Source organism: Tyto alba, unplaced genomic scaffold (assembly GCF_018691265.1).
Source record: "Tyto alba isolate M040663 unplaced genomic scaffold, T.alba_DEE_v4.0 Super-Scaffold_41, whole genome shotgun sequence".
Classification (NCBI taxonomy): domain Eukaryota; kingdom Metazoa; phylum Chordata; class Aves; order Strigiformes; family Tytonidae; genus Tyto; species Tyto alba.
In genome coordinates this window covers 3,048,596-3,073,068 of record NW_024881317.1, presented here as the reverse complement: position 1 = coordinate 3,073,068, position 24,473 = coordinate 3,048,596, and the positions used below count along the sequence as shown (strand labels likewise).

Sequence of the window (24,473 nt, the reverse complement as noted above, 5' to 3'; positions counted from 1 at the left end):
CCCGCTGCGCTGCCCTGGAAGCACCTGGGAGCCGGGCGGGCGGAGGGCGGAAGCGCTGCGGCGGCTGCAGGGAGGGGCCCGGCTGCCGCTCCCGCTCCTCGGCCTCCGCGCACCCCCACCATGGGCACCCGCGACGACGAGTACGATTATCTCTTCAAAGGTGAGCGGCCGCCGCCCCCCCCCCGCTTCCCTCGGCCCCCGGGGGAAGAAGGGGCCGCGGCCCCCTCGGGCGGGTCCCGGTTGCCGCCGCCCTGACGCGGGGGGCGGGCGGAGGCGCCCCCCGGGCCGGGCCTTGGCGGGGCGAGGAGGGGGCTACGCTCCCGCGGGTATCGCCGATTCCTTTGCTCGGATGTTTCTGGAGCTTGCTCGGCCGGGGCGCGCCAGGCGTGAGGAGGGGGTGCGCCGGTCGGCGCTGCCCCCCTCCCCAAAAATGTCAGGTTTGAGCAGGTTTTCGTCGCGCTGATCTGACGCTTTCGCGTTTTTCTCCAAAGCTGCTGCTTCGCCAGCAGGCTGAGGCGCCGGGCAGCTTTGCTGGGTTGGCGAGCAGAGATCATTAGGGTGCCCAAGGTTGATAAGGACTACCTTCCTTTCCCAGTTATTAAACAGGACGGTAAAGTAAACGAGTTGCATGCTCAGCACTGGTAGATGATGCAGCTAATTAGTATTATGTGCCGGCATCTGTATGCTGAGCCCTTCGCGAGGGGTGAAGGTAGCTGCTCTTTCACAGCCGGTGATCTCGGCCCTGTCCTGGCACCTCAAGCCGCGCCCGGCAGGGCAGGGCAGGAATACCTGCTTTTCTGGGACCGATGCCTGGGTGAAAGCGTTGCTGCTGGTTGTAGGCAACTGCTCAGTTTTCAATCCCCGCAGAGGAAAATACTGCTGTAAAGGTTCGTAAAGCATGCTGCGAAACACGTACAGAAATGCTGATGTTTTGAAGTTGACCGTGCAGTTTTTGAAATCGTACTGCAAAAGCAAGCGAAGTATTGTAGGGAGTAGTTGTTTGTTGCAATCTGGTATTGTAAATTTGAATTTAGGGTTTAGAGTGTTGCTTGTTACATTGTAATGGTGAGAAGCTCTGTGCTTGTCATCAAGAAACTTACTTAAACATCAGGTTGGGTTTTTTTTCCTGTGCTCTTAAGCTCTTGTAATAACTTTGACGAATAAATTTTTTTTTGTTGCCCGTTTTATCCAATTGCCATGTCGAAAGTGGCATTATTTCTAACTATAAATTAGTCCCCTATAGTGCTATTAAAATCAGGAAATACCAAGAAGGGCCTCTCTTATCAGCTTGCAGCATTGGCAAGGACCTTGCTGACCACTAGTTTAATTGCATCAAGAAGTCTTACTGGAGGTACTTATGTGTACAAGTTATCAAGACCATTGTATTACTTCTTTGTACAGTTCTGTCGGCATGCTTGTAATTAATGTTTTAGCTGTGAAGGCCTGGGAATATTAGTGACGCAGAGTTTGTTGGGAGAGGTCCTATCTTTTACTAGACCTGCTTCCTTATATAATTAGGAAATAATGAGTTGGGATCCAGTTATATAAAATGTTCCAAGCTAGTTTAATTGATTGCCCCTCCTAAAGCTCCTTCTATTTACACTACTTTGTAGAAGCTGTTGGGAATGCAGGGAATGCTATGAAAATGGTGGTGTCAAGATGAGTGATTCGGGCTTTGCAAAGTTGATGCAGTGTCACATAGCTGGAATTAACACGGCAGCTGAAATAACACAACAAACGCAGAGTAATACAAATTGTGAAAACTTTTTCAACTTCCTAGAGGTGATGGTGGTTCTGAACAAGCTGTCCACCACTCTGGAATGATCTTTAAATTATTGTATGTATCTGAAATGAATTTTCATTGCCAGGCACTGGTCACAAAGGCAAGAGGTAGGTAAAAACTCTTGGAAAATGAAATGAGAACTCACGGAGGACATTAAGCTGATGTTTGAATCTGAGACATGAGCATCTTGGGGATTGAGGGGAAATGCAGGCAGGACCGGAATACCCATTTTGAAAGGGATACTGTAGAATTAAAAAGATGGATAAAGGCATCAAAATAATCAGAAGAGAGACCTAATGAATTCGTATCCCTTATACTGAAGTGATGTACAACTTTATCAACATCAAAACAGTGAGTGATAACGGCAAATAGGGGAAGTATCTACTGTTTGTCACAATTTGATGGATGATGAATATCTGTAATGCTTCTTTTATTGAGCAGCAGGCAAAACGAAAAGGGCCAAGTCTCACAGAGGCATATGCAAATTTTGGAGTGGTGCATTGCCAAAAATGCTATAAATGGGTTTAAAAGACTGCAAAAATGTATAGAGGAAGAAAAATGTCTGTTAGGGTGTTTTGGTGTGATAGTTACAATGGCAAGTCTGAAGGTACGGCTGCTTTGAAGATGCAAGGGCTTGCTAGGATGGGGTAATGTTCTGTTTCACATAATGTTTCTCTGACATCTGTTCTTGACAGCCAGACTGGGTGTTGGTCTGTAAGGACGCTTAATTCAGTAGGACAGTCCTCTGTGTTTATGAACGTGAAGGGACATGGTAGGTTGGTGGGACTGAGCTCAGAGTTTGACTTGGTTTATAACAATCGAGTGATATTCTTTAGTCCAGTGGTCTTTTACTGCTCTTGAGTTAAACTGCCACGCATCTGTTTACGTGAGACGTCTGGTTTTGTCCTGTCAGCCACTGATAGCAGCTGTACGTCAGGATCTGGCTGACTCTGCTGCTGGATGTAAGCTGAGCCCACCTATGCTGCTGTACACTAAATCACAGTACCTGTTACAAAATACCCCTTTCCCGACACTGTTGCAACACTTCAGCATATGCTAAAGCCTAAACCTAGCTTGTAAAAAGATAATTTCTGTTAAATTCCTCTTGTCCAGCTACACGTCTTTGTATTCTTCCACACTTTCTGAGTTTAGTGGAGAGCGGTGCCAACTGTCCCCAGCACCTGCACTTGAGGAAACGCAAGACCTATGAAGTCCACTTTGTAGAAATCTTGCTCTAATTTTAATGGGGAAAAAAATATAATGGTGATATAAGGATATTACTTTGTTACTTATTAAATTAAGCCTGGCTTAAATGCAGGAACATTTTACTCTTTTTGATTAAGGTCATGTACTTGCAGTAGATGACGAGTTCTCAAAGTAACCCTCACTTGTAGAAGATGGCTTCTGTGTTTTCTATGGACAAAGCTCAAGAGGATTATGTCTGCACCTTGGCCATCTGGAACTCTGGATTTGGGGTCAGACTTCTAATTCCTGAATGTGGACCTGGCTTGCAGCAACATTCAGTTTATAGTTAGGAAAAACTCCAGTTTCAGCTATCTGCTTCCTACTTTGTATCGTGTTCATTTGTCCAACTTTTCCTTTTGATATAGAGGAAATGCTCTGAAACGGAACTTCTTGGCTTGGGTTTTAGAAAACACATCTCTTCTTGTGTGTTTTGTTTGGAGAAATTTGTAGGGAAGAGTGGTTGCATGACACCTATTGGTTTTTAAAAATGGTAGCAAGCCCTTTGCCTTCATCGTGGTAGATGTGGAGGTACTTCTGTGCTATAATAAATGTGCCAGCTTAGCCATTTTACTACAGAGGTGTTTGGAAGCCCAGCTCTGCGTTATGTATAGTACGTACAGGTAACAAATGACCCTACTACGAAGTGTCTTTGAGATGCCAGTTCTCTTTGTGACAGGAAATGGGTGAATAAAACAGGGGGGCACAGGTGAGAAGGGAGATTAATATGACACGATTGTGTTATGTTTATCATCAGCTACCTACAAGGTGTACAGGTCATCTTACTCAAATTTCTTTTAAACTCCAGCAGAAGTGGACAGGAAGAGATGGTCAGCAGCAGGTTCTTCAAGGGGTGATGAAGATGTGTGCAGGCTCTTCAGCGATACGGCTCTTAATAACAGCTCAATGCAGAGACCGAGTGGTTTTAGACCTCGTAATTGCCTAGTGCTGGTGTACTACTTTTAAATTGCATAGCATGTGACTTGTGTAATAACTTTTACCATAGACAATACAAGGTAGTGATGCTGAACTTTCTATTTTCAACCTGATTAAGTTGTCAGTAATGTATTTCATGAGACAATTAAAGTATTTTCTGAAAATTTCAAGTAAGAGATTTAACAGAAATAAAAATTGGGTGAGTGAGCTGGAATGTTGGTGAAAAATTAATAATCCTTTCTTGACATAGTTCTTTAAATTGCTTTTCATGCAACTTAGACTGAGTTCTTATTTTAGTCTTCTACAGAAATTTGGGGTGGTAAATGATGTAGACAGTCAAATGCATTGATTCAAAGCACATGGTTGTGAGTATTGAACTGGCACATCACTAAGCCAGTAAGAAGGACCTGCCTAGCCGTAGTCGCTCGGGGCAGGGCAATCATTTTCATGACTATCAGGACGTGCCAATACAAATCTCCCTTGATTGTGAAGCTTTTGAAGGTGCTGGTCCAAAGAAGGTTATTGATGGAGGTTTTCAAGGATAGGTCCTGGGGCTGAACTGGCTTAAATGTTTCCTTTAGACCTTCCTCCTCCCAGTGCTGATGTAGTAAAGGAATTTGCTGATAATGCGAGTTGGGTGGTACAGGAAAAAAGTTGGAGTGCAGCGCTGGAAGGGCTGTGTGCTGAGGAGAACTGCAGTCCTCCGAATGAGGTGGGTTTTAGGATGTGAGGTTTTATGCCTTGGTAAAGTAAAGGTTTGCCAACTTAAAGCTAGAGCAATTAGGTCTGATCACGGGCAGACTGAGCCATCAAGGTGACAGGGTTAGGAAAAGGTAATGCCAGCTCCAGGTATGCCTAGTAGAGATGGAAATACTAAAATCCCTGTATACATCACAGGGGAATCCTGCTTAGTGATGTGTGCAGTTCTTCTCGCTGTGTGGAAAGGAAATTGAAAAACTTGTAGGGAAGATGTTTAGGGAAATGGACAGTCTGTTTATAAGGAAGCATTTGAGAAGTTGGTTTATTTAGCCAGTAGAACAAAGCCAGAGCAGATGCGGTTGCTTTCTGAAAATACCCCAGCATAAACACCACTGGGAGAAAAAACTAATAAGCTAATGGACAATGCTGGCACATGAACACCACCATCAGCTGACCGCTAATTTCTTCTGAAAATTAGAGGGCAATATCTAACCATTAGGAGTGAATTTCTGGAAGAAAAGCCCAATAATAGTGTGTGTGCAGGAACAATTAGCTTTAATGTGAAATGAGATAATGTCATTTCCCTCCCAGAAGCTGTTTGCCTGGGATAGTTAGAATGGGACTCAGCCATCCAGGGTCATTCCCACTGTATTTCTGTGCTATGAATATAATACATGGGGATGCTGTGTAGTATAAAATATCAGAATGAGGTGGTTTGATAAGGAAAGCAAAATTAATAACAATCTCGGTGGCTCTTAAAGCTGTTTCAGTTCATAGTTCTTTTCAAAGAGTGATAACTTGCTCAGACTGGCAGAAATGAAGAAAGTGTGAGGAGTCTTAGGTGCCTGCTGACTTTGCAAGCTGTTCTTGTGTCTGTGTTCAAGAGGAGCTGCAGTGGCCCAATTAAGTAAAGGAAATAGCTGACTTCAAGGAGGAAAGTGTAATATTTTTCCCTTCTAATTGGGACATATTAATCTGGTGCTGGAAACCATTTGGAACATAAGCAGCATGGGATTCAGACAAGGTAAGGAGAAAAACCTGGCAGAGGAATTAAAAAGATCCATCTATTGTTAAATGACTTAAAGCTGTGCTTTGAAATATGCCCTGAACAACAAAAGTAAGTTTGAGGGGAATACTGAACAGGTATATGATGCATCCTGTTGGGGAAAGAAGATGATGTATGTAGATTGCTTTTCTTGTTTTAGAGAAGTTTTCATCTGCTGCCAAAGCTAATGCTGGGTGATGGCAGGACTGAGGAGTTGATAACTTTTGCCTCCTAGGAACCTGTTGTTTGTAACATGTCCCAGTGAATGCAAATATGATGTCATCTAAAACTGTGGCCTAAACCTTCCAAAATGGTATTGAAGAACTTACTTGCCAATAAAAGAGGAAAGCTATGGCAGCTTGCTGGGTGGTGATGATGCAGTTAGGTGCCCTGTCCCCTGCACTAAGTTTATTACCATTTAGCATCTTCTGTGCCAGCAGAGCTGTTCAGCTGTGTCAGGGCAGCTGACACGGAGCAACGCTGATCTGTCGCGTAGGAAAGCAGAATCCTATTTGCATTCAGCATGTGTGCTTGCCACCTACCTGCAGTTGTGATCTTCATAAACAGAAGTGGTTAACAGAGTCATTCTGTGCTTTATGCAATTTCGGTAGCTTGGCCGGCTGAGTGCTGAGTCAGCTGGCAGAGGAAGCTGGAAAGATGTTTATTTTGATGAAGTATTCTCCACAAGGCCATGTCTGAAGCTAGCATTTGCTGTAATTTTCATTTTATGGAGGGTGTTTAAAAGGTGCTGCTCTGCCCTTACAGTCGGAGAAAACCCCACTTGCCAGAATTGTTTTGCATTATTTAAATAGAAGGTGGTGTTCAGAGGGCTGCTGTGTGGTGCAGCAGCAGATGGGAGTATGTGCACTGCTAGACTAAGACTTGGTGGGGGGTTTCTCATGTGATTGAAATGTTTGGTGCGCTCATTCCTCTGTTGTACCACACAGAATCTTTAACACTGTGTTGCAGCATCTTAACTGTTAAATGATGTATGTTACTGGGCAAGTATTTCTGTTTTTTTCAAAACAACCATAGGCACAACAGTTTTTTTTTGTCACTTGAGCATGCACTCTTTTGCTTGGACTGGCCTTGATTCACTGCTGATCTTAAGTTATCCGCCTTTATTCTCAAGGATCTTACTCATTCTCTTTTTCTTTTATTTCCTTCTGTTACCGGCTTGGCACTGTATCTTCATTAAGGGCATAAGATCACCCCGAGAGGTTCATATTGGTGTGACTCAGGGTTGTGAATGTGTTTCATCCAGTGGCCTGCATCTTGGCAGTGAGCTTTTAGTTACACTTAAACTTGCACCCTTCAACTCAGCAGTACAGGATATTGCAGTGAATCCTCGTGACGCTCTTCTTCCTGTAGGAACTGGACTTTAAACCTTCTGTCAATCTCCTGTCAAGCATGGCTGGATCCTTTCAATTAGTCTGGTTGGCACTGGTGCTGTGATGAGTCAAGCTGAGCTGGGGAAGGGGGAGTGGATGGTGATTCTAATTCTGAGGCCCAGCAATACCCCCAGCAGCATTTTAGAGCAGTTTCAGGTTCTGGCGTCAAGTGGCCAGGACTCAGAGCAGCAGTGAGGGATTGCGGAAGGGCAGAGTGCTGTGGCTTGGTCAATATTTTAAACTGTCCATTGGGGTGATGGTGGTCTTGTGTTTTTTTGCGTTTGGTTCTTTTTTTCCATTCACAAATTTTTCTGCCCCAGGGGGAGCCTCTCTTCTGTAAAGGTATGAAGAGTGAAAAATGAAGGCAGAGACTGCTGCTTGATCTGTGTTTTGGACTTCTTCAGCAAAACAGATATCAGTTGGGTGGTGTGGGTTTTTTTTTTTTTTGTTTTTTTTAGTTCTAGTGTTACAAGGATGTGAAACACAAACAGTCCCAGACTTTTGCAGTAATAGCTGTGTATATTCTTCCTGGAGAAGGAATGTTCTTCCATGTTGGTCAAAGGAGACTGAAATTTAACAAGTAAAAGTTGAGTCTAACCTCTGTTAAAAATGCTGGTGAATGTGGCAGCTCTGGCTCTCTAGAAATATCAAGACTTGGGACAGTAGACCTGTGATGAGTGGTGGTTTTGCCATCGTTTTCCTTCATGCTTCATTCTGGAAAATAAATGTTTATTGAAGGTGATTGTCAATGTGTTATCTACATCTGGAATCTAATTCTCATGTCATTTTTGTCTTGCAGTTGTACTTATTGGAGACTCTGGAGTAGGCAAGAGTAACCTCCTGTCTCGATTCACTCGCAATGAGTTTAACTTGGAAAGCAAAAGTACCATTGGAGTAGAGTTTGCAACAAGAAGCATTCAAGTTGATGGGAAGACAATAAAGGCTCAGATATGGGACACAGCAGGGCAGGAGCGATACCGGGCTATAACATCAGCGTAAGTGATAGCTTGTATGGCTGAAGAGAAGCTTTTGCTGAGGAGGGTAATTCTGGGCCCTTCAGATTCCTCAGAAACTGTAAACAGGGGGTTTTTGTATTTTATCGTATAATATCCACAACCTTGGTGGAAGGAAACTTAAATATTATTCAGCCCCCAAACTTGATATAGTGTGTCCCTGCACAAACTAATTTACTTCTTAGTGCTCTCATGATATGTAACTGGAGGCATTTCAAGCCTAGAATGCAAGAGCTATGAGATACTCATTTCAATGCAAGCGATTGAAAAAGTAATATCAGTGTTCATGGAGGTTTTATCAGTGGTAACCTAAGACCAGAAACCCTCCCCTGTAGCAGCAAGGAAAGACCGCTCACTTTGCATGTTTATTTAATTGAAAAAAGCCAGCCATAGCAAAAGCTGGTTTTAAGTAAAGCTGGAGGTAATTGTGGGGTGGGAGAACACAGCCTGTTTCTTTTTGAATGCATTACTGTGCCTCTCTCTGCTGTGAAAGGAGACCAGCTGTGGCCTTTTGTGAAGAGAATAGATCAGGTTGACATTTTTATGACCCAGTGAGTCATTTTAAAGTCTCTCTTATCACTGTGGGCCATGCCCATACTGCACCCACAGTGATGAGTGGGGGGAGACTTTTCAGGAGTGGATCAGAGGTTGAAGGTGGCAGTAGCTCCCCACAGATTCCAGAGCTTCATTTTTGGGATACAGGGTTCTCCCCACAAACATGGGCTTTGACTTACCCCCTAGACTCTGAGGCACCCTGGCTGCTCTGGTGGTCCTGTGGCATAACCCTAGTCTTCACTGTTTCAGGTCCCACGTAGCCTGCTTCTGGGTATGTTTTTGAATAGCTGTCTTAGTAAGAGCTATTTCCCATTATGGCGCAGTAACTTGTCACTTTTAATCATGATGTTTCTTCCTGGTTCTCTAACTCATCTCTTCACCCACAGGTACTATCGCGGGGCTGTAGGGGCGTTATTGGTGTATGACATTGCTAAGCACCTTACTTACGAGAATGTGGAGCGATGGTTGAAAGAACTGAGAGACCATGCTGATAGCAATATTGTAATCATGCTTGTGGGCAACAAGAGTGACTTGCGCCACCTGAGAGCAGTCCCTACAGATGAGGCCAGAGCGTTTGCAGGTTGGTGAACTCAGAATAACTTCCTAATGCTAACTGTCTGGGGATCTGCCTACCTGGTCTGAAGTAAGGGAGTGTGCTGGTAGGAGGTGGGGAAAAAAGAGGGCTGCTGGTGAAACTCCTCAGTGTCACATACTGGTGTTTGCCTCTTTAATTCAGTCAGAAAGGAAGCCTTGTAGAACATGCATGCTGATGTGGTTTCAGGAATCAGCCTGAGGCACTTCAAGATTTTAAACCAGATTTATTCTCTTGCCTGTGCATTGTTTCTCTTGCAGACGCTGTGCCTATGGCTTTAGGTTTGAGTTTCTTATACGGCGGTAGCTTTGTACCTGTATGTTGCCTTTTTTGTCCCAGCTGATCTACGCAAATGCCCATGGCTGAACAGACTTTCGTTGAACTGTCTTTCTGACTCTTGTTACATAACTAAGATCTGTAAAAAACAATTCTAGCTTCTGTAAATCTTGCCTTGGTTTAGGCCAAATTTCTTTCATCCAGGAGTGTAGCTGGGTTTCTTACATTAAGGCTTGCTGTAGCTGCATTTGCAGTTTGTGGCCAGTGAGGATCCCTGCCTGCAGGTGAAGGACTCTTCCCCTGACAGTGCCAGCCCTTTTAAATAAACTGCCATGATGTACTAGCAGGTGGGAGGTAGGGAAACTTGATGAAGTTAAAGAAAATCCAGGAAGCTTCCTCATGCAATTCTTGAAGGTACAACAAATTCTCACCTTCAGTGGTGAAGGAAGATGTGCCTCAAAGTAACACAGCACTGGACTGATCCCTGTGCTTGGGGATGAGTGCAAATTCTAATGTTGGTGTTGAGTGGTGTTGCTTTCAAGTCACGTAAGGGAGAAAACCCCACCACTTTTTATACTTGATAACCGTGTGTCTCATCAGGAACAATACAAATATAGCCTAGTACAGGAGTTCTTCCAGATGGGAAACAGATACGTGATGTACCCCTCTAATTGTATTTCTGTCCACACAGAGAAGAATGGTTTGTCATTTATCGAGACGTCTGCTTTAGACTCTACAAACGTGGAAGCAGCTTTCCAGACTATTCTGACAGGTGAGTCTAGTACTTTGTTTCAAGGGGGAAGGGCAGATGGCTTCTCAGATATGTTGCAAATAGGCATCTCTTTGCCTATAAAGAGTTTAAAATTTTGCTATTTAATCATTCTTCAGAGCCATAAGATTTGGAGTCCGGTTTTGAAGTGTCACAGTTGAAAGGCCAGCCTTGAACTCGGGAATGAATCCTTGCTCACTTTGATCTGCTCCAGGTTTCTAGTCAGCCTAGTTGGTGTTTCAGTTTCCCATTTGTGTATGATATAGGGAGTGCCCACAGGAGAGAATTGTCTTATGCAAGCCTCAAGTTAAAACAGCCGTTGTTTATCAGGGGAGAAGTCAGTCTAGTTTGTTTCCATCTTTAATGGTGACCATGGCAGTTACCACGGGAAAAGGGATGAAAGAGTAGAGATCCTTCCTTTGAACAGTACTACTCCTAGGAGTCTGAGACTCAGTGACTCATGAGCAGCAGGGTAGTCACTGTTGTTGCATTTAATAGTCCAGGCTGGACTTTTGGCCTCTAACATGTGACGGCAGGGAGTGCTGTGGTTTTATTATGCTCTGTGAATAAAATACTTCCTTTTTGTTTAAACCCTTCTTTAGACAGGCAAAACTTGTTAAGACTCCGAGACATTCAACTACAACTACCTGGGGGACCTTAACTTAACTATGGCTCATAAAGGGTAGGGTAGGAATTCACAAATTAGCATGGAAATCATTAGCTGTCATGGGACTTGTATTGCTGTGTACCCTGTCAGCTGTAGCCAGGGCACAGTGGGACAAGAGTGGCGGGTGTGGTTTTTGAGTTTTTGTAATTCCAAGCTTTGGCAAATGCCAGATCTCTAGGCTGAGTCTTTAAAACATCACAGTGACACCTCTTAGGATATGACGCTCTGTTCTAGGTGCGCCAAGCAGTCTCTCTGTTTTCTGAGTGCCTCCAACAGTTGCAAATTTAAGCTCCTTTCTTCCCAGTGTAGTATGTGCCAGGCTATGTGACGTGCTTGGTATGAGCAGCAGCCCGCATCTAAACTATGTGTCTCTGTTAATCAGATCTCATCGCTGTGATATTGGCACCTAGTTAGTTTTGATATTTTTTTTCCCCTCTTTGCCAGCTAAATTAGACATTTTTTTAAAAAACACACCAGAAAACTTGTTAGCCATACTGGAGCATGTAGGTGAGGAGGCAGCTAGGAAGTGATTTACTGTCATAAAAATAGAAATTCTGTAACATTTCTTGAGTTGTTTGAAATGCTTCATGAACACCCTAGTAGTAGAGAAGTTGTTGGGCTGCTCAAGTACTATCTGCCTGTGTCCATCTGTTTCTTGTCTTAGCCTAAGTTGTAAGAGGTCTCTGACAGGTTCTGGTTCCATTGTGGTTTTTACAGTGGGTTCCTAAGCAGTAGTGCTCCTGTCCATATACTAGCAAAAAAAGTGTGTCCATGTTAAATGAATAAAGAGTGCATAGGGATGCTTCTTGTCTCACTGCTTCATATGATGCTGGGACTAGAACCTGAGCTTGTTTTCTCTTTAGCTGAACCACAGGCTTCCCTTTTAAATTCAGTGTAGTCATTTGGTTGTAATTCAACATTGCACAAATTTAAAAAAAAGTTATGTTAGCTTATACCTTTACTCCCTACATGACTAACTGCTAATGCCATCAGAGGGCAGATGGCTAAGGAGTGGCTGAATGCGATGGTATCAGGGATGCCTGCTGCATTTCGTGTTTTATTCACCTACCTAAAAGCAGTCCATTCAAAAATGCTTGTGAATTTGGGCATGGATTTTTCAGTAGAAAGACATTTTTATTGCTTACTTGTAACTGCTAAAAGTTGAAACTTCTTCCTTTATGTATGTGTTCTTGGTAGCCCCTCGGCTCTCAGGAGCACCTAGACTGAACTCTGAGGTCAGATTCTGGCCAAATGTGCTGTGTGTAATGTAGAACAAACAGCCTTGCTGCTAAATAAAACTAGTAAAACAGAACTGGAAATATATCAGACATGGTTTACCTCCTCCCAGGGTGGCTGTCAGGCTGTCATAGCCAATATAAACTGGTCACCTAATTGCCCCCATCTCCTGTTGGGCTGTTCTGTTCTCTAATAGTGATGGCTGAAGAGGTGGAAAGTTTCCTGCATGCCCTGGGCTGCTGCCTTCCCAGCGCTGTGACGCTCAGACGATATTCTGCCGTTGCCATGGGGAAGCAGTTCACCTCTTGGGCACAGGCTAGGCTGTTTCTTTATCTCTCCTCACATGCTTCCAACACAGTACCTTTTATTCCAGAAGTTATTTTGGATTCTAATTTGCGGAGGCTTGATTTCCGCCCCCCCGGTTTAGTTTTTCTGTAAGGGAGAGCAGTCTGTAATGGGAGAACAAGCGATTAAAACTTGCCCTTGGTGGACTCTGACAGATTGTCGAGGCGGCTGCTTTTCCGCAAATGTCAATGTTCCCTGCGTGTTGCTGTGACAGTGTTTTGGGTAAGGAGCTCTTGGGTATGCGGACAGGATCCTTGTTCAGGCAGGGCTGGTTCAACTGTGCTGGAAGAAACACTTCTGCTGATTAGTGGGCATGTGGCTCACTCCAGACAGAAGCTCCTGTTTCAGGGAGATAAAGATGAAGTAAATAATGCATTAGCAGCAGGTTGGCTCCATCTCGGCTGTGACTGGCATGCTAAAGACGAATGTTCTGCCAATAAACTTCTCGATAACACTTCACAGCTGGCTCTTTCTGTTAATGATTTGCTTTGAAGGAAAGGGGGGAGCAGTTGTCTGAGGAATGTGGTTTTCAGAGTGACCCTGCAGAATCGTGGATAGTCTGTATTTGGCAAAGCTGCCTCCAAGCATAGTGCCTGTGGGTGGAATGTTCCCTGTCCTTTGAAGGAGGAAGTTGGTGAAGCCAACAGGCTTTGCCACAGGCTGCAAGTGGAGGTGGGTGACAGAAGGGGCAGGGCGTGCTGCTGCACCAGCTCGGCTAGTATTTGCAGTGCTGGGAGCTGCCCTGCAGAGGCATCCCAGGCTGCTCCCAGTGCCTGTCACACAGCTGCTTAGATCTCCCCTGAACAGGGTGTTGTGACTCGGGTCTATAGCAAAACTACCTTCTTCTCCAGCCCTACTGAAGCTGGTCTCGTTGGGACTTTGTTGGAAACTTGTAAGAGTACTTCCCTTAGAGGTGTAGCAGGGTTAAGTTTATCCACGCCTAGATTCTCATAGTAAGCCACTTCTAACAGATGGCTTTGGGCATGGGAAATATGAATCCATTATAGTTAGCGCAGCCTAAGTGACTGTGATCTGCTGTTGTTACAGGTGGAAGAAGGGGGAGAAAGCTTTTCTTTCCTCTCCCTGTATTATAGAGGACTTTTAGAGGGGGTTATATCTTACATCTAATAGGCTTCCTGTCCTGTGGATTCCAGATGAGGTTTTGGGGACTTTTTCTTTCCGTGGCTTAGAGTAATGGTCCCTGTCCAAATTCTTCTGTTGCAAGATGTCTAGACTTGAAGGGCTGATTGTTGTGCACACAAAGCTGCTTTGTGTTATCTGGCATGTATGAGAGACTGATGTTATAATCCTAGCCACTCTGAGCATTCACAGCAGGATAAAGCATCCTTAAAGTAAACTGGAGTCTGCCTCCGTTCCCTGCCTGGCTCTGTGCTGTCTCTGTTCCTGTACTGCATTCTGCTGTGGTTTCATCTCTAAGGAATCCCATCTCCAAGGAAACAACATCACAGAGCATTAATGTCAAAAAAATCTAGGGATTTCCTCTTTTGTTAGCTTTGTACACCTGAAAATGAATGAAATGCTAGTGCAGGCTGAGCAGACAAGGACTGGACAAGCTCCTCCCAGGCAGCAGTGTCACTTTTCCCCAGCCGACTCTCAGTGCAAGGCCTGTCTCACACAGTTACCAATTATGCAGTGATGTATTCTGCTGAATGTGCTCTTAATAAGGTCTCATTCAGTTACAGAGCAGAGCATGAAGTGTAGTGTCTTCATTAGCCTGGCATTCCTCTGTGCAGACCAGTTTCAGTGTAGGCTTTGCTGCTGGGCATTTTGCCCCAGTGAGAGCAGGTGTAGGCTGTTCCCACCTCCCCTTTCACAGCATCACAGCTGTGTGTGGTGAAAGTGTGCGCAGCTGATCCAGGGAGAGGCAGGTTTTGGCCAGCTAGGCTTTCATCTAGGGCAGTACCCTGTGGCTGTGCAAAGGTTTGCACTGCAGAGGAGGGAGAAGCAGCAGTGAGCAGTGAATTTGGGGCTGCTGCAAGTTGATTCAAGCAGCAGAGCTGCTAAATGTCCTAGCAGGACTGCTGGGGAGGCTGTGGAAGTGGAGTGTGAAAGCATGTTCCCAAGAGTCAGAAGGGATAGACCCTTTATCAGCAGAGAAATCAATGCTTTCAAAATTGTTTTTTAGGGCTTCAGGGCTGTTTACTGAAGATCTTTGCTGTAAGATGAGGGTGTTACACAGAGGGCACCCTGCTGTGAGTCCTTGCTTACAGGGATGGAGGAAGTGGGCCAGCTCGTGTTAGGGACTAGCATGAACTTGTTCAGGAAGTTCTCTGGAAAACCGAGAGTTGCTGCTGTGGAAGATGCTAGTAAAGAGAGTTTCCAGTAAGGAAGGTGGCAAGAGCCTTCTCCTGTTGAGTAGGAACGGGCAGCATTCTGCACTTGGAGGTAAACTGGGTGTACCCTGAGCTGGGGCAGGGTAGTGGAGCAGAAAACTTGCCCTGAAGAATGCAGAGCAGCTCTCTTCCAGCTGAGCTCCCCACCTCCACACACAGGGACTCTGCTGAGCATTGCCAGTGCCTGCTACAGGGCGAAGCTGATCGTTATCTGCAAATTCTCACATGGGGTTGCAGGTGGCTTTAGAGATCTGATTTCATGGGATTCACTTGGCTTGTGAAGTTGTTTATGTGTAAGACTGGAAAGAAGAGTGAACTCAAAGGATGAAATCAGAAAATCCTCTTACATGTGCAGCTCTTGTTTGGCTGTCTCAGTGACTTGATCTATAACTAAACGTGTATGTAAAATCCATTTTTCTGATCAGTTTCTCCCTATCTGAGTCTGAGCTGTCAGTTCAGAGGCCCAATGGGCAGATTCTTTCAAAGCACCTCTTGCAAAAGCTAACGTTACTTGCGCAGTCCATAGTTACAGCACAGTATCTGTGTGAGAGGTTTTTATTTGGCCAGCAGTCCCATAGATGCGTGCAGCCCTGCTCTTACTCTTCCTGGACAACACTCACCCTCTGTTTGTGTTGGCAGCTTAAATCAGTGCAGGCTTGTTGCATCAAGGGCAAGGTTTTCAAGCCTCATTTGTCAGGGACTCTTTGTAACTCTCAGTGCCCTCTCTTCCCATTGTCGTAAAAGCAGGCGCTGAGCTGTGTGACCAGCCCTTGGCAGCGAGAAGGACCTCTCTGCTCAAGGTTGCTCAATTTCTGGTACTGAAATGATGTCAGGATGTGCACTAAGCAGCAGCTCATTAAAATTCTGAACAAAAGCTACTCACTAATGACAAATTTCTGGTGGAAAAGACGTGTCTTGGTTTGGGGTCAGGTGAGGTGTGTGTTTGGACAGTCATTATCCAGCTGATAAGAGACTTCAGACCTCCAAAAGAACTTAGACCTTTGCTTTGTTTGGCCACAGTTTGCGAGCCGTGCCCTTCCCTGCTTTGCTCTGCGAGAGTGAAGTGCAGACACGCTCCTCTTCTGCAGCCTGGGCTTATGTGAAAACTTAGGGCAGGGCCGTGAGCTGGACCATGCACATCAGGTGTGGGTATCGACTCCCTTCTCTTGGGGACTCTGCTGCTTGGCAGCGCTGGTGTATTTGCTGCCGGCATGCTTTTCTGTCGTGCAAAGCACAGATGTGATGCTGTCATCTTCAGGGTCGGCTTCTTGCTGAATCTGAAACTCTTTGAAACCTTTTTGTTAAACTGAGGTTTAGCAGTATTTGTTTTGTTTTGTTTTTCAAAACTTCAATGGTTTTAAAACTCAGATTTGCAAGTGACTTCCCCATGCTCTATTTTTGGTATCCTTTATTTCCTTTCTGGGGGTGAAGTTCTACACATGCTGTACTCTCTTATGTGCAGCTGAAGTGCTTTTGTAGCTACTGTGACCTTTTGTACAGCATGTGCCATTGGCCACTAACAAATCCCAGGAAAATGGGAAGGCTCTTGGTGCAGGTGTGGAGCGTTCCCCACCTGGCAGTGTGCCGGGGAAGGCACAGGAGTTGAACCCATGCTCTTCGATGTAGGCTGGAGTTTCTTTGCCTGGAGTCTGTATTTATTCTTCACAGTTCTGAAGTTTAGCTACACTAACACAGCAAATTTTGTAAAGGGTTTGTGTGGTGCTTAAGGGCCTTCTGGGCCCCAGTCAACCTTTTCTGAAGATTTAAAACCGCTTGGATGATAGGCAAGGTATTGTATGTGATAAGCATGCTGAGAGAAGGAATTGGCCTTGCCATTCCTGTGAGAGACGTTTTGAGTGGTTCTTTTTAATTCTGCTGTTTGTGGATACATCAGCAGACATGCGACTGCTGACCTCAGAGCATGAAGAACCATTGGAAGGAAATGATGGGGCACGTAGTTTCTGATTCCTAGCAAAAAAAATTGTGAATTCTGTCCACTTGTAACTCTTGTCTCAAGGGAATTAAAACAGTTGTTAAAAAACTCATTTCCTTTGCAAAGGTATGTTTTATTTTCTGAATATAGAAAGCATCACAATTGAACTTCTTGTGAAGGCTTTGTATTACCTATGTCGTTCCAAAACTAGGGGAAGTCTTCATATATCTTTATGCCTGGTTTTCCCCACGTTTAACTTCCTGATGGTGTTTTGCTGGTGCACACATAATGACTAGCTCTTTCTCATCTTCCAGAGATCTATCGTATTGTGTCTCAGAAGCAAATGTCCGACAGACGTGAAAATGATATGTCTCCAAGCAACAACGTGGTTCCCATTCATGTCCCTCCAACCACTGAAAACAAACCAAAGATGCAGTGCTGTCAGAATATATAGAATTGTTCATTCTTTCCTAAAAGGCTGTGTATATTCCCCAGGTCCAAGATTTAAATATATTTGTAATTCTCGTGGTTACTTTCTTGTGTTTAGTTACTACTTATTCCTTCTGAATTTTTCCATGTCTTAAACACTTTGATTTCAGTGTTTATAAATCTATTGCTTCTATGTGGCTGCAGTATTTTCCCAACACCGGCTTGTCGGTTTGGGTTCAGTAAATTGTTTGAAACTGAACTGATCTCTTTCCAACAGGATGCCCGCTAGTCAGAGCACAGATGCCTTTAGTGAGCAGTTGAAGACGTTCTGCTCCTCTCAAAACAATTACTGTCGAGTTAACTAGGAAAATATCTCTGGGCAGGATAATCTTTCCTTGTCTTAAGGTGGTGTATACTGCATTTAAAGCTTGGTGAAATGACCGTTGCTCTGAAGTGCAATTTTAATGTAAGTTGAATGTTTTTGGCTACATCTTCAGATTGTCCAGTTAAGGATTTTTTCATAGAATATTACGGGGGAGAAAAGAGAATTTCTTGCAAACAAGCAGCAGGGTTCTTGCTACCTGTGAATGAGCTTTTGTGGTTTGGCACCTGCTGCAGAGGAGGTTGTGACATGAGGCGGAGCGGCTGGGAGGCCGGGGAGACGCTGGCGGGACTCTGTGTGAGGGGCCTCTTGTGAAGAAAGCAAAAGCACGAGCTGCGTAACTGCTGACCGGTCACTCTAACACTGGAACTTGCAGCGTGGTTTTGTGCCACCTGAGACTTGGCCTCCACAGTGCTGGTGGTATCAGGATTTGAGGATGCCTTTTTTCTTTAATGGTACACAGACCTGAAGGATATTGTTGCATATTATATATCACATTTATTAATACATGCCACACATATTAATATATTCCAATGCTTGAGCTGATGAATCAATAACTTTCACAACCTGGTCTTAGTTTTCAGTTCTGTTTCATCCAGTATTTTTAAATTATTCCAGTGGTTTGGTGTCAGTTCTTTAACAAAAACATCTGGAGTAGTTTTATTGCTGGATGCCTTCCTTCTGTGGTCTGTCATTCTGTACAAGTCACCCGTTTGATTAGCTTGTTCAGGGATACGTGAACTGTGCCTTCTGTCACTGCACTCGCTGCATATCACTCAGCATGTGCTACTCCCAAACATGTCATTAATACTGAGATTTGGGGGCTATAGGCACTGAATTTCCACAGTATTTAAAAGAACTGTTAATTGTATAGATGCCTGCAGTTATTTAGACAATTACAGGGAAGAAACTGATTGTAGGGGATGTTTCTCAAACTCTGATATGACCCACTTGGAACATCCAAATCTGGGTAGGCACTACCAGCTGCATTTTGTACCCAACCTTTCTGTCTTGCGGTGCTCATGATGTGTAAGGCACACGGAAGGCATTGCTGTAGTCAGTCACTTGTGTTTTTGTTTTTGTTTTTTTTTTTTTTTTAAATCCATTTCTCCTCCTAGTATTAGTTCTGAAGATGCTATTTTGATCTGTTTGTAAATTACTTTGTATTTTATGCATGTACTGTACTTTGATTCATTATTTTTTTAGATTGGTTTAAAATATATTCATCCATGATTCTAATAAAGAATTACAGGGGACGACTCAGTATGGTGTTGGGTGCACTTTTTGGGAGAACGGTTTGACCCGAAGGTTTTTACTTACTGGCAGCTCAAAAGCTTCTTGGAACAGGCTGTGAGAAGGTGCTGAAGTGGAAGTGCCCCCAGAAAAGGAACTGAAAGGGCTGTGTAACACTGCTGCTGCCACTCAGACCAGGCCTGCAGCTTTTTGAGGCTGCTGCAGTTCGTAACCAGTGGCAGTTTGGCAGCTTCAGGAAGCTTTTACACTGAGAAGTCTGTGGGTTCGCTCTAGTCAAACCTCTGAATAGCTTTTATAAACTTGTTTTTTTTTTTTGAACCTGTTGGGACAGCAAACTACCGCCTTCTACAGCAAATGATTTCAGCTTTCAGGTCCCTTTGGTGTCCCGCCGATGAAGTGGTGTGCAGGAGGCAGGTTGTGCACTGTGTCCCTGGCGGGCAGCTGCCTGCAGAGTGTGGGGGGACAGCGCTGGTGGCTCTGGGGACAGCAGCAATTTAGGGCCTTTCAGCATTGCAGGAGAGTCTGAGGATGAGGTGTAAGACTGGGCCTTTTCTTGCTGTGGGAATTGTTCTTGCAGCACTTTCTCTGGCCAGACTGGAGCCTATTTTGGAATTAGCCAAATTACCAGGGCAGCCAAGTTCTAAATTTGTCAACTGGAAATGCAGGATGAGTTTCACTTCACTTCCTTTTCTGATTCATGTACGCAGGCTGCTTGATTCAGCTGTCACGTCAGGTTTGGATTTCACATGGTTTTATGCAAGACACTTTCTTCTGCAGCAACTGCAACCAAGCCCAGGGGGAGCGCAAGCTGCTGTCGGAGGCAGAGGCCACCCCTGCCCCACACAGAGTTTGCACTTGTGCATGTGCTGCTTCCTTTGCCTCACAACAAACAGTGCTGTGTTTGTCCTGGGCAGCTGTGAAATGGCTGTGGGTGCTCTTAGACAAAGTAAGAATTCTCATTTTCCCCCCCCCACCAGAACTTTAATAATCATATAACAGGCCTCAGAAAGGCTGTGTGAAACCTGATTTTGTTACTTATGAACTGCTGCAACACGGAACATAATTGTCATGCAGTAGTTTGTAAAGCCTGTGTAAGATACCGACTTATAAAGCAAAACCAACTGGTGAGTGTAGAGAGCTGTAGTCTCTTACCTGTTAAAGCCTCTGCCTCCTGTTCTGTGGTTTTGTACTGCGTTTTCCTGGCTAAGCACAGTGGTGCTGTGGCAGCAGATCTGGCTGGCTGTGGGCTGGGTGATTCTCCTGGGACAAGAAGGTGCTTCACAAAATGCTTTGGGAGGGACAATGCAAGACATTGTTCCGTCTGAACACTGACCCAACAGGGTACTGTTCCCGTTCAGCTGCTGATTAATCATTCTTTTCTGTAATTGGCATTACTTCTGTACTGCAGTGTCTCTTCTCTGCTAATAGGAGACAGCTGATTACAACAGAGACTGCTTCGGGGCCCTGAAATGAGCTTCCCGAGTTTCTGGGAACTCTGTATAATGCTGCAAGATTGGCTTTACTTGCCAAAAGCTTTTGCTATCATTTACATATTTGAAAGTCTCAATCTTAACAATTAGGAAGCTCTTCAGAGAGTATCAGTGGTTCCTGTGTTTGATGAGAGCTGAGGTTCTGACTCTTAAGCAGAAAGGACATGGAATTGTTCTGATTTAAGGACGTTTTTATTAAGCTAAAATTACTTATTCTATCAGTTCGAACCTGATGAATTTCCAGCCTTAAATAGCTTATTGAATGTGGCTTGTCAAATAAGAAGATTACATGCTGGGCTTTAGTTAACAAGATTTTTAGAAATACGAAGCACAAATATTGGAAAAGCTTCAGTGTGTAGCAGTCCGCTGTGTTGCCTGGGGGTCGTTAATTCTGAAGACGTTTCTGCTGCAAATCTGTGCTCAGGATTTATTGATTAGGCTCCCTGGGAGCACGGTCAGACCTGCTGGGATGGCTGCTGGGCATCCTGCCTCGTCACTGCTGGCGGCGGGAGGGTGATGCTGCTGGCCTGGGTCCTCCAGTGCCCACTTGAAGGCACAACCACCCACTCGTGGCACTGGAATGCCTCGTGTGGAAATCCGAGAGAGATCTGGTGTGGGTGCTCGTCCCCGATTGCTCGTTGTGGCTGTGCAGGAGCTTGTCTGGCCGGGTTTGTGCATCACCAGGGGCTCTCGCTCAGACCCGCTGAGGTTAAACTGCTGAGGAGTTGTGAGTCACACGCATACAGTCAGTTAGGTTTTGTTTCAAAGCTAGGCCTTACGCAGAATGAACTCCAGATTACGGTCTGAATTACAGCACTGTGTTTTCTGAGAAATCCTGCAATTTCTGGCTCGTAAGCCTGACGCCTGTGGGTTTTTTTTTGTTGAGGGGGACAGCCCCTTCGTGACCAAGTCCAGGGAACTCAGACCTGAACACAGGCTGGAAGGTTTAGTCTGCAAATGACTACGTTTGAGCAGTACACACTGAGAGAAATTCAATTTATTTTGTACAAGGTAGAATACCTCTGCACAGTGAACAAATATATTACAAATCTGTCTTGCCTTAAAAAAGTATTGCCATTTTGGTGCCTATTTCCTAAGCTAATGCTAATATACAAGAATGTACTTTTTTTGTTGGTTTTGTTTGTTTGTTTTTCTTGTGAAGCTCTATGCGCTCATTGCATTTGGTTTGAAAATCCAGCTTTAAAAAAACACAACAAAATTATTGAGCACATCTCTGCTCTCTGGAGTCTCATTGCAAACTTTACAGCGACACAGAGACATTGGTCGGGCCGGCAGCTGAGACTGCTTGTGCTAGGTGTCAGGGCAGGTCTCCAGCAAGAGTGTTCCTTAGCGAACTGCCTTTCTCTTGATACTTGAGGTAAGTCTTTCTATTTATGTACATAAAATATATTCCTACTGGCCCTACAAAATAATTGTGTACTTACATCTCAAATAAGGCTTTCCTGGAAAATAAATGTCCTATTGCTGATCGGTCATTGCCCCCATGCACACATGCAGCATTCGGGTAACTACTTATGCATTAATCCTGCGACATGGAGATCTGCTGCTCTGCAGGCCGCGGGGCCCTCTGGGTGCAGCTCGGCTGTCTGGCTGCAGAACTCTGGCTTTGCACAGAGGGGTTCAGAGCCAATCCTGGCTCCTCCGGCTCCGGTCCCCGCGGCGAGGGCTGGGCCCGTCTGTGGGGACACGGGCTGGGCCCTGCCGGGGTGCCCCGAGTGATCCGACGCCTGCTCTGACTTGGATCAGCCGCTGCCTCCGAGCGGGAAGGCTCCTCTTACCAGTCCCCTAGACCAGCAGGTTAGGCGAGTGATCATGCTTTGAGCAACTGACTGGTGCTGGTTTTGTTCTCTTCTACTTCCATCAGACTGGTGAATGTGCAACAGAAGGGTTTTTTCTTTATATATTTAAGAGGCAATCAACTTGCTACTTCCACGTTTGCCAATAAAATTACATACTTAGAATCAATACTATTTCATGCTCAAAATCTACAAGGAACTGCTTAACGGCAAGTATTCTACTTTCTAGGTCAATAAAGATTACCAAAAAAAAAAAAAATATTATGGTGGCTTAGTCCAAAACTTTACCATGGCCCAACCTCTTGATAAGTACTTCACAAACAGCTGCTGAAAAAGAAAACCCAGTTTCAGCTCAATTTAATGACATTTCAGGTAGAATCATCAACGGATAAAGTTGCACTACATGGTAATGCACATCAAATTAAAGGATGTTGTAAGTGGCATGCTGTGAAGTGAATGATGATGAGATGGTTTGTAAAGATGGTCTAGAGATGCTGACGTGTCAGTTTTAGGAGAGAAAACCAAACCAGGGTTAATCTGTGCAAATCTCTGCAGCGTCCCAGGGAAGTAAATGCAGGTGCATCAGTTTACACTGCCTGACAAATCTGGTGGATTTATCTAACGAAATAGAAGCTGTATAAGGAAAACTGAAGCTTGTCGGTGCCAATCAAAGTACTTTATAGGTTGTTAAAAGTGTGGTAAGCTGGGTGTGAGACTCATTGTTGAAACTTAAGTCATTACCAAAGATCAGTGGACATTTGCCAAGATGTTACATTTTAAAAACTGCACAGAATGTGTCTGTGTTAATATTCTTCGACTCAGATACCCTGGTACTGAATATGAAGATGAACGTCTCAGTGCTAATAACCAAGCATGATCTGCACAGGTTGCTCATGGTGAGGGCAGTATATGAGGTTTCCAAACAGTGAAATGACAAGTTTCCCTGCTTTCATTCAGAAAAATGTCCACTTCCATGACAAAAATGTAAAATACATTCCAGCATATTCCTCGTCATCTTGTTCCTAACAGTAAAATGTTTCTTGATGCAGTTGGTAGGAGTGTACATCTATAAATCCTTCTACTTAGCATGTTTTTGTGTTTTATTTTACAGCAAAGCCGGGGTTAGAATACACGCCACAAAGAGTTTTTGCCTGGAGCACGTAGACGCCTTCCTGGGGTGACGTACTCCAGTCGCGTGTGGAGGAGGTTCTCGTTAGTTCCTGTTACCCATATAAAAATGTCTTTATAAATAACATCATGCAGCAGCAGTTGGCCCAAGCTGATGTTGTGTTACGTTAGGTCCTTGCGTAAGACAGTCTGAAGTCCCGTCAGCATCCTGCAGCGCAGAAAAGGATTGTCTTCTCTTTTGCTTCCTCAAAGTTTGTGTTTGCAGCACAGTGCACCAGTGAAGTTCATCCCTTTAAGACTGCTTGTCCCAAGATGGCCTGTGCATCGGGCTGTGCCTTACAGGGAGGAGGTCGTAGTGACTAGGAATGTGGCTGTTCCTAGGCAGGTCATATGGATTTTGGAGGTAACTGGCACTCCGACCACGGGCGTCTTGGACCACGCTGACAGTGGGCTCTGGGGAAGCAAGGAGAACTGGGTTACCATAACTAGCAGTGCTCCCAAAACTAGTTACTCTACTCATGTATTTTGTCACAAACACAGAACAGGAGCTGCCCAAACCATCTCTTCCCCTTGCAGCTTTACTGGCAGCACATGGGGCAGACCAGGGAAAAAACCACCAAACAGATCCAAGGGCAGGTAGTTCCTAAAGCCCTGCAGATAATGTCTTCAAAAGACCAACACTGCTGTGCCTTCAAAAATTTACTAGTACTATGCTACTTGGGTCGGGAAAGGGAAGAAGAATACTCAGCATCTGCAATAAAAACACCAACAGTTGGAAGAGACCTTCTGCCGCCCGCCCCGCTTACCAACTTCGTAGATATTTTTATTGGCTGTCGATGAAGTTGGCATTTCTGAATATGGGGACTCCCTGTGACCAGGTGATTTCATTTCCACGTAGCTGCTCTCGGAGTGTTTGCACGTTAAAATGGGGGGGTCTTTAATGGTGGCGTATGGGTTTTCGCTGCTGTTCAGAGAACAAGTGCTGGAGCTGCACACAGATTCTTTCATATAATCTGCAAAACAAGAGTGGAGTGGGAGTGTTAGAGTTGTTAGTTTGCTGAGGTTCATTATAACTGAGCCTCTGCAGGAAGGGGGGGGTGGGACAAGGGGGCAGGGGGTAAGGAAGATCCTTGAAGC

At 44.7% G+C, this 24,473-nt stretch overlaps 2 protein-coding genes across 10 annotated transcripts in view; one reads left to right on the top strand and one right to left on the bottom strand.

Annotated features, from left to right (window-relative positions):
* On the top strand, positions 1-18,910 carry RAB11A (RAB11A, member RAS oncogene family). The gene is made up of 5 exons (XM_032994261.2): positions 1-160; positions 7,896-8,091; positions 9,051-9,244; positions 10,224-10,304; positions 17,151-18,910. Exons 1-5 carry the CDS (start codon positions 121-123, stop codon positions 17,288-17,290), a joined length of 651 nt encoding a protein of 216 aa, XP_032850152.2. The 5' UTR covers positions 1-120; the 3' UTR covers positions 17,291-18,910.
* Positions 18,911-21,370: 2,460 nt separating this feature from the next.
* The window catches only part of MEGF11 (multiple EGF like domains 11), a 283,406-nt gene continuing 280,303 nt past the window's right edge, over positions 21,371-24,473 (bottom strand). For 7 of the 9 annotated variants that reach the window (XM_032994322.2, XM_032994321.2, XM_032994325.2 and 4 more), the window contains 2 exons: positions 24,143-24,349; positions 21,371-23,789 (listed from right to left, as the gene is read on the bottom strand). In XM_032994322.2, the coding sequence (XP_032850213.1) occupies positions 23,629-23,789; positions 24,143-24,349 (368 nt within the window). In that variant the 3' untranslated portion in view covers positions 21,371-23,628. Of the gene's footprint in view, positions 23,790-24,142; positions 24,350-24,473 lie in introns of those variants that run through there. The other 2 variants (XM_042804114.1, XM_042804116.1) reach the window with 1 other exon arrangement.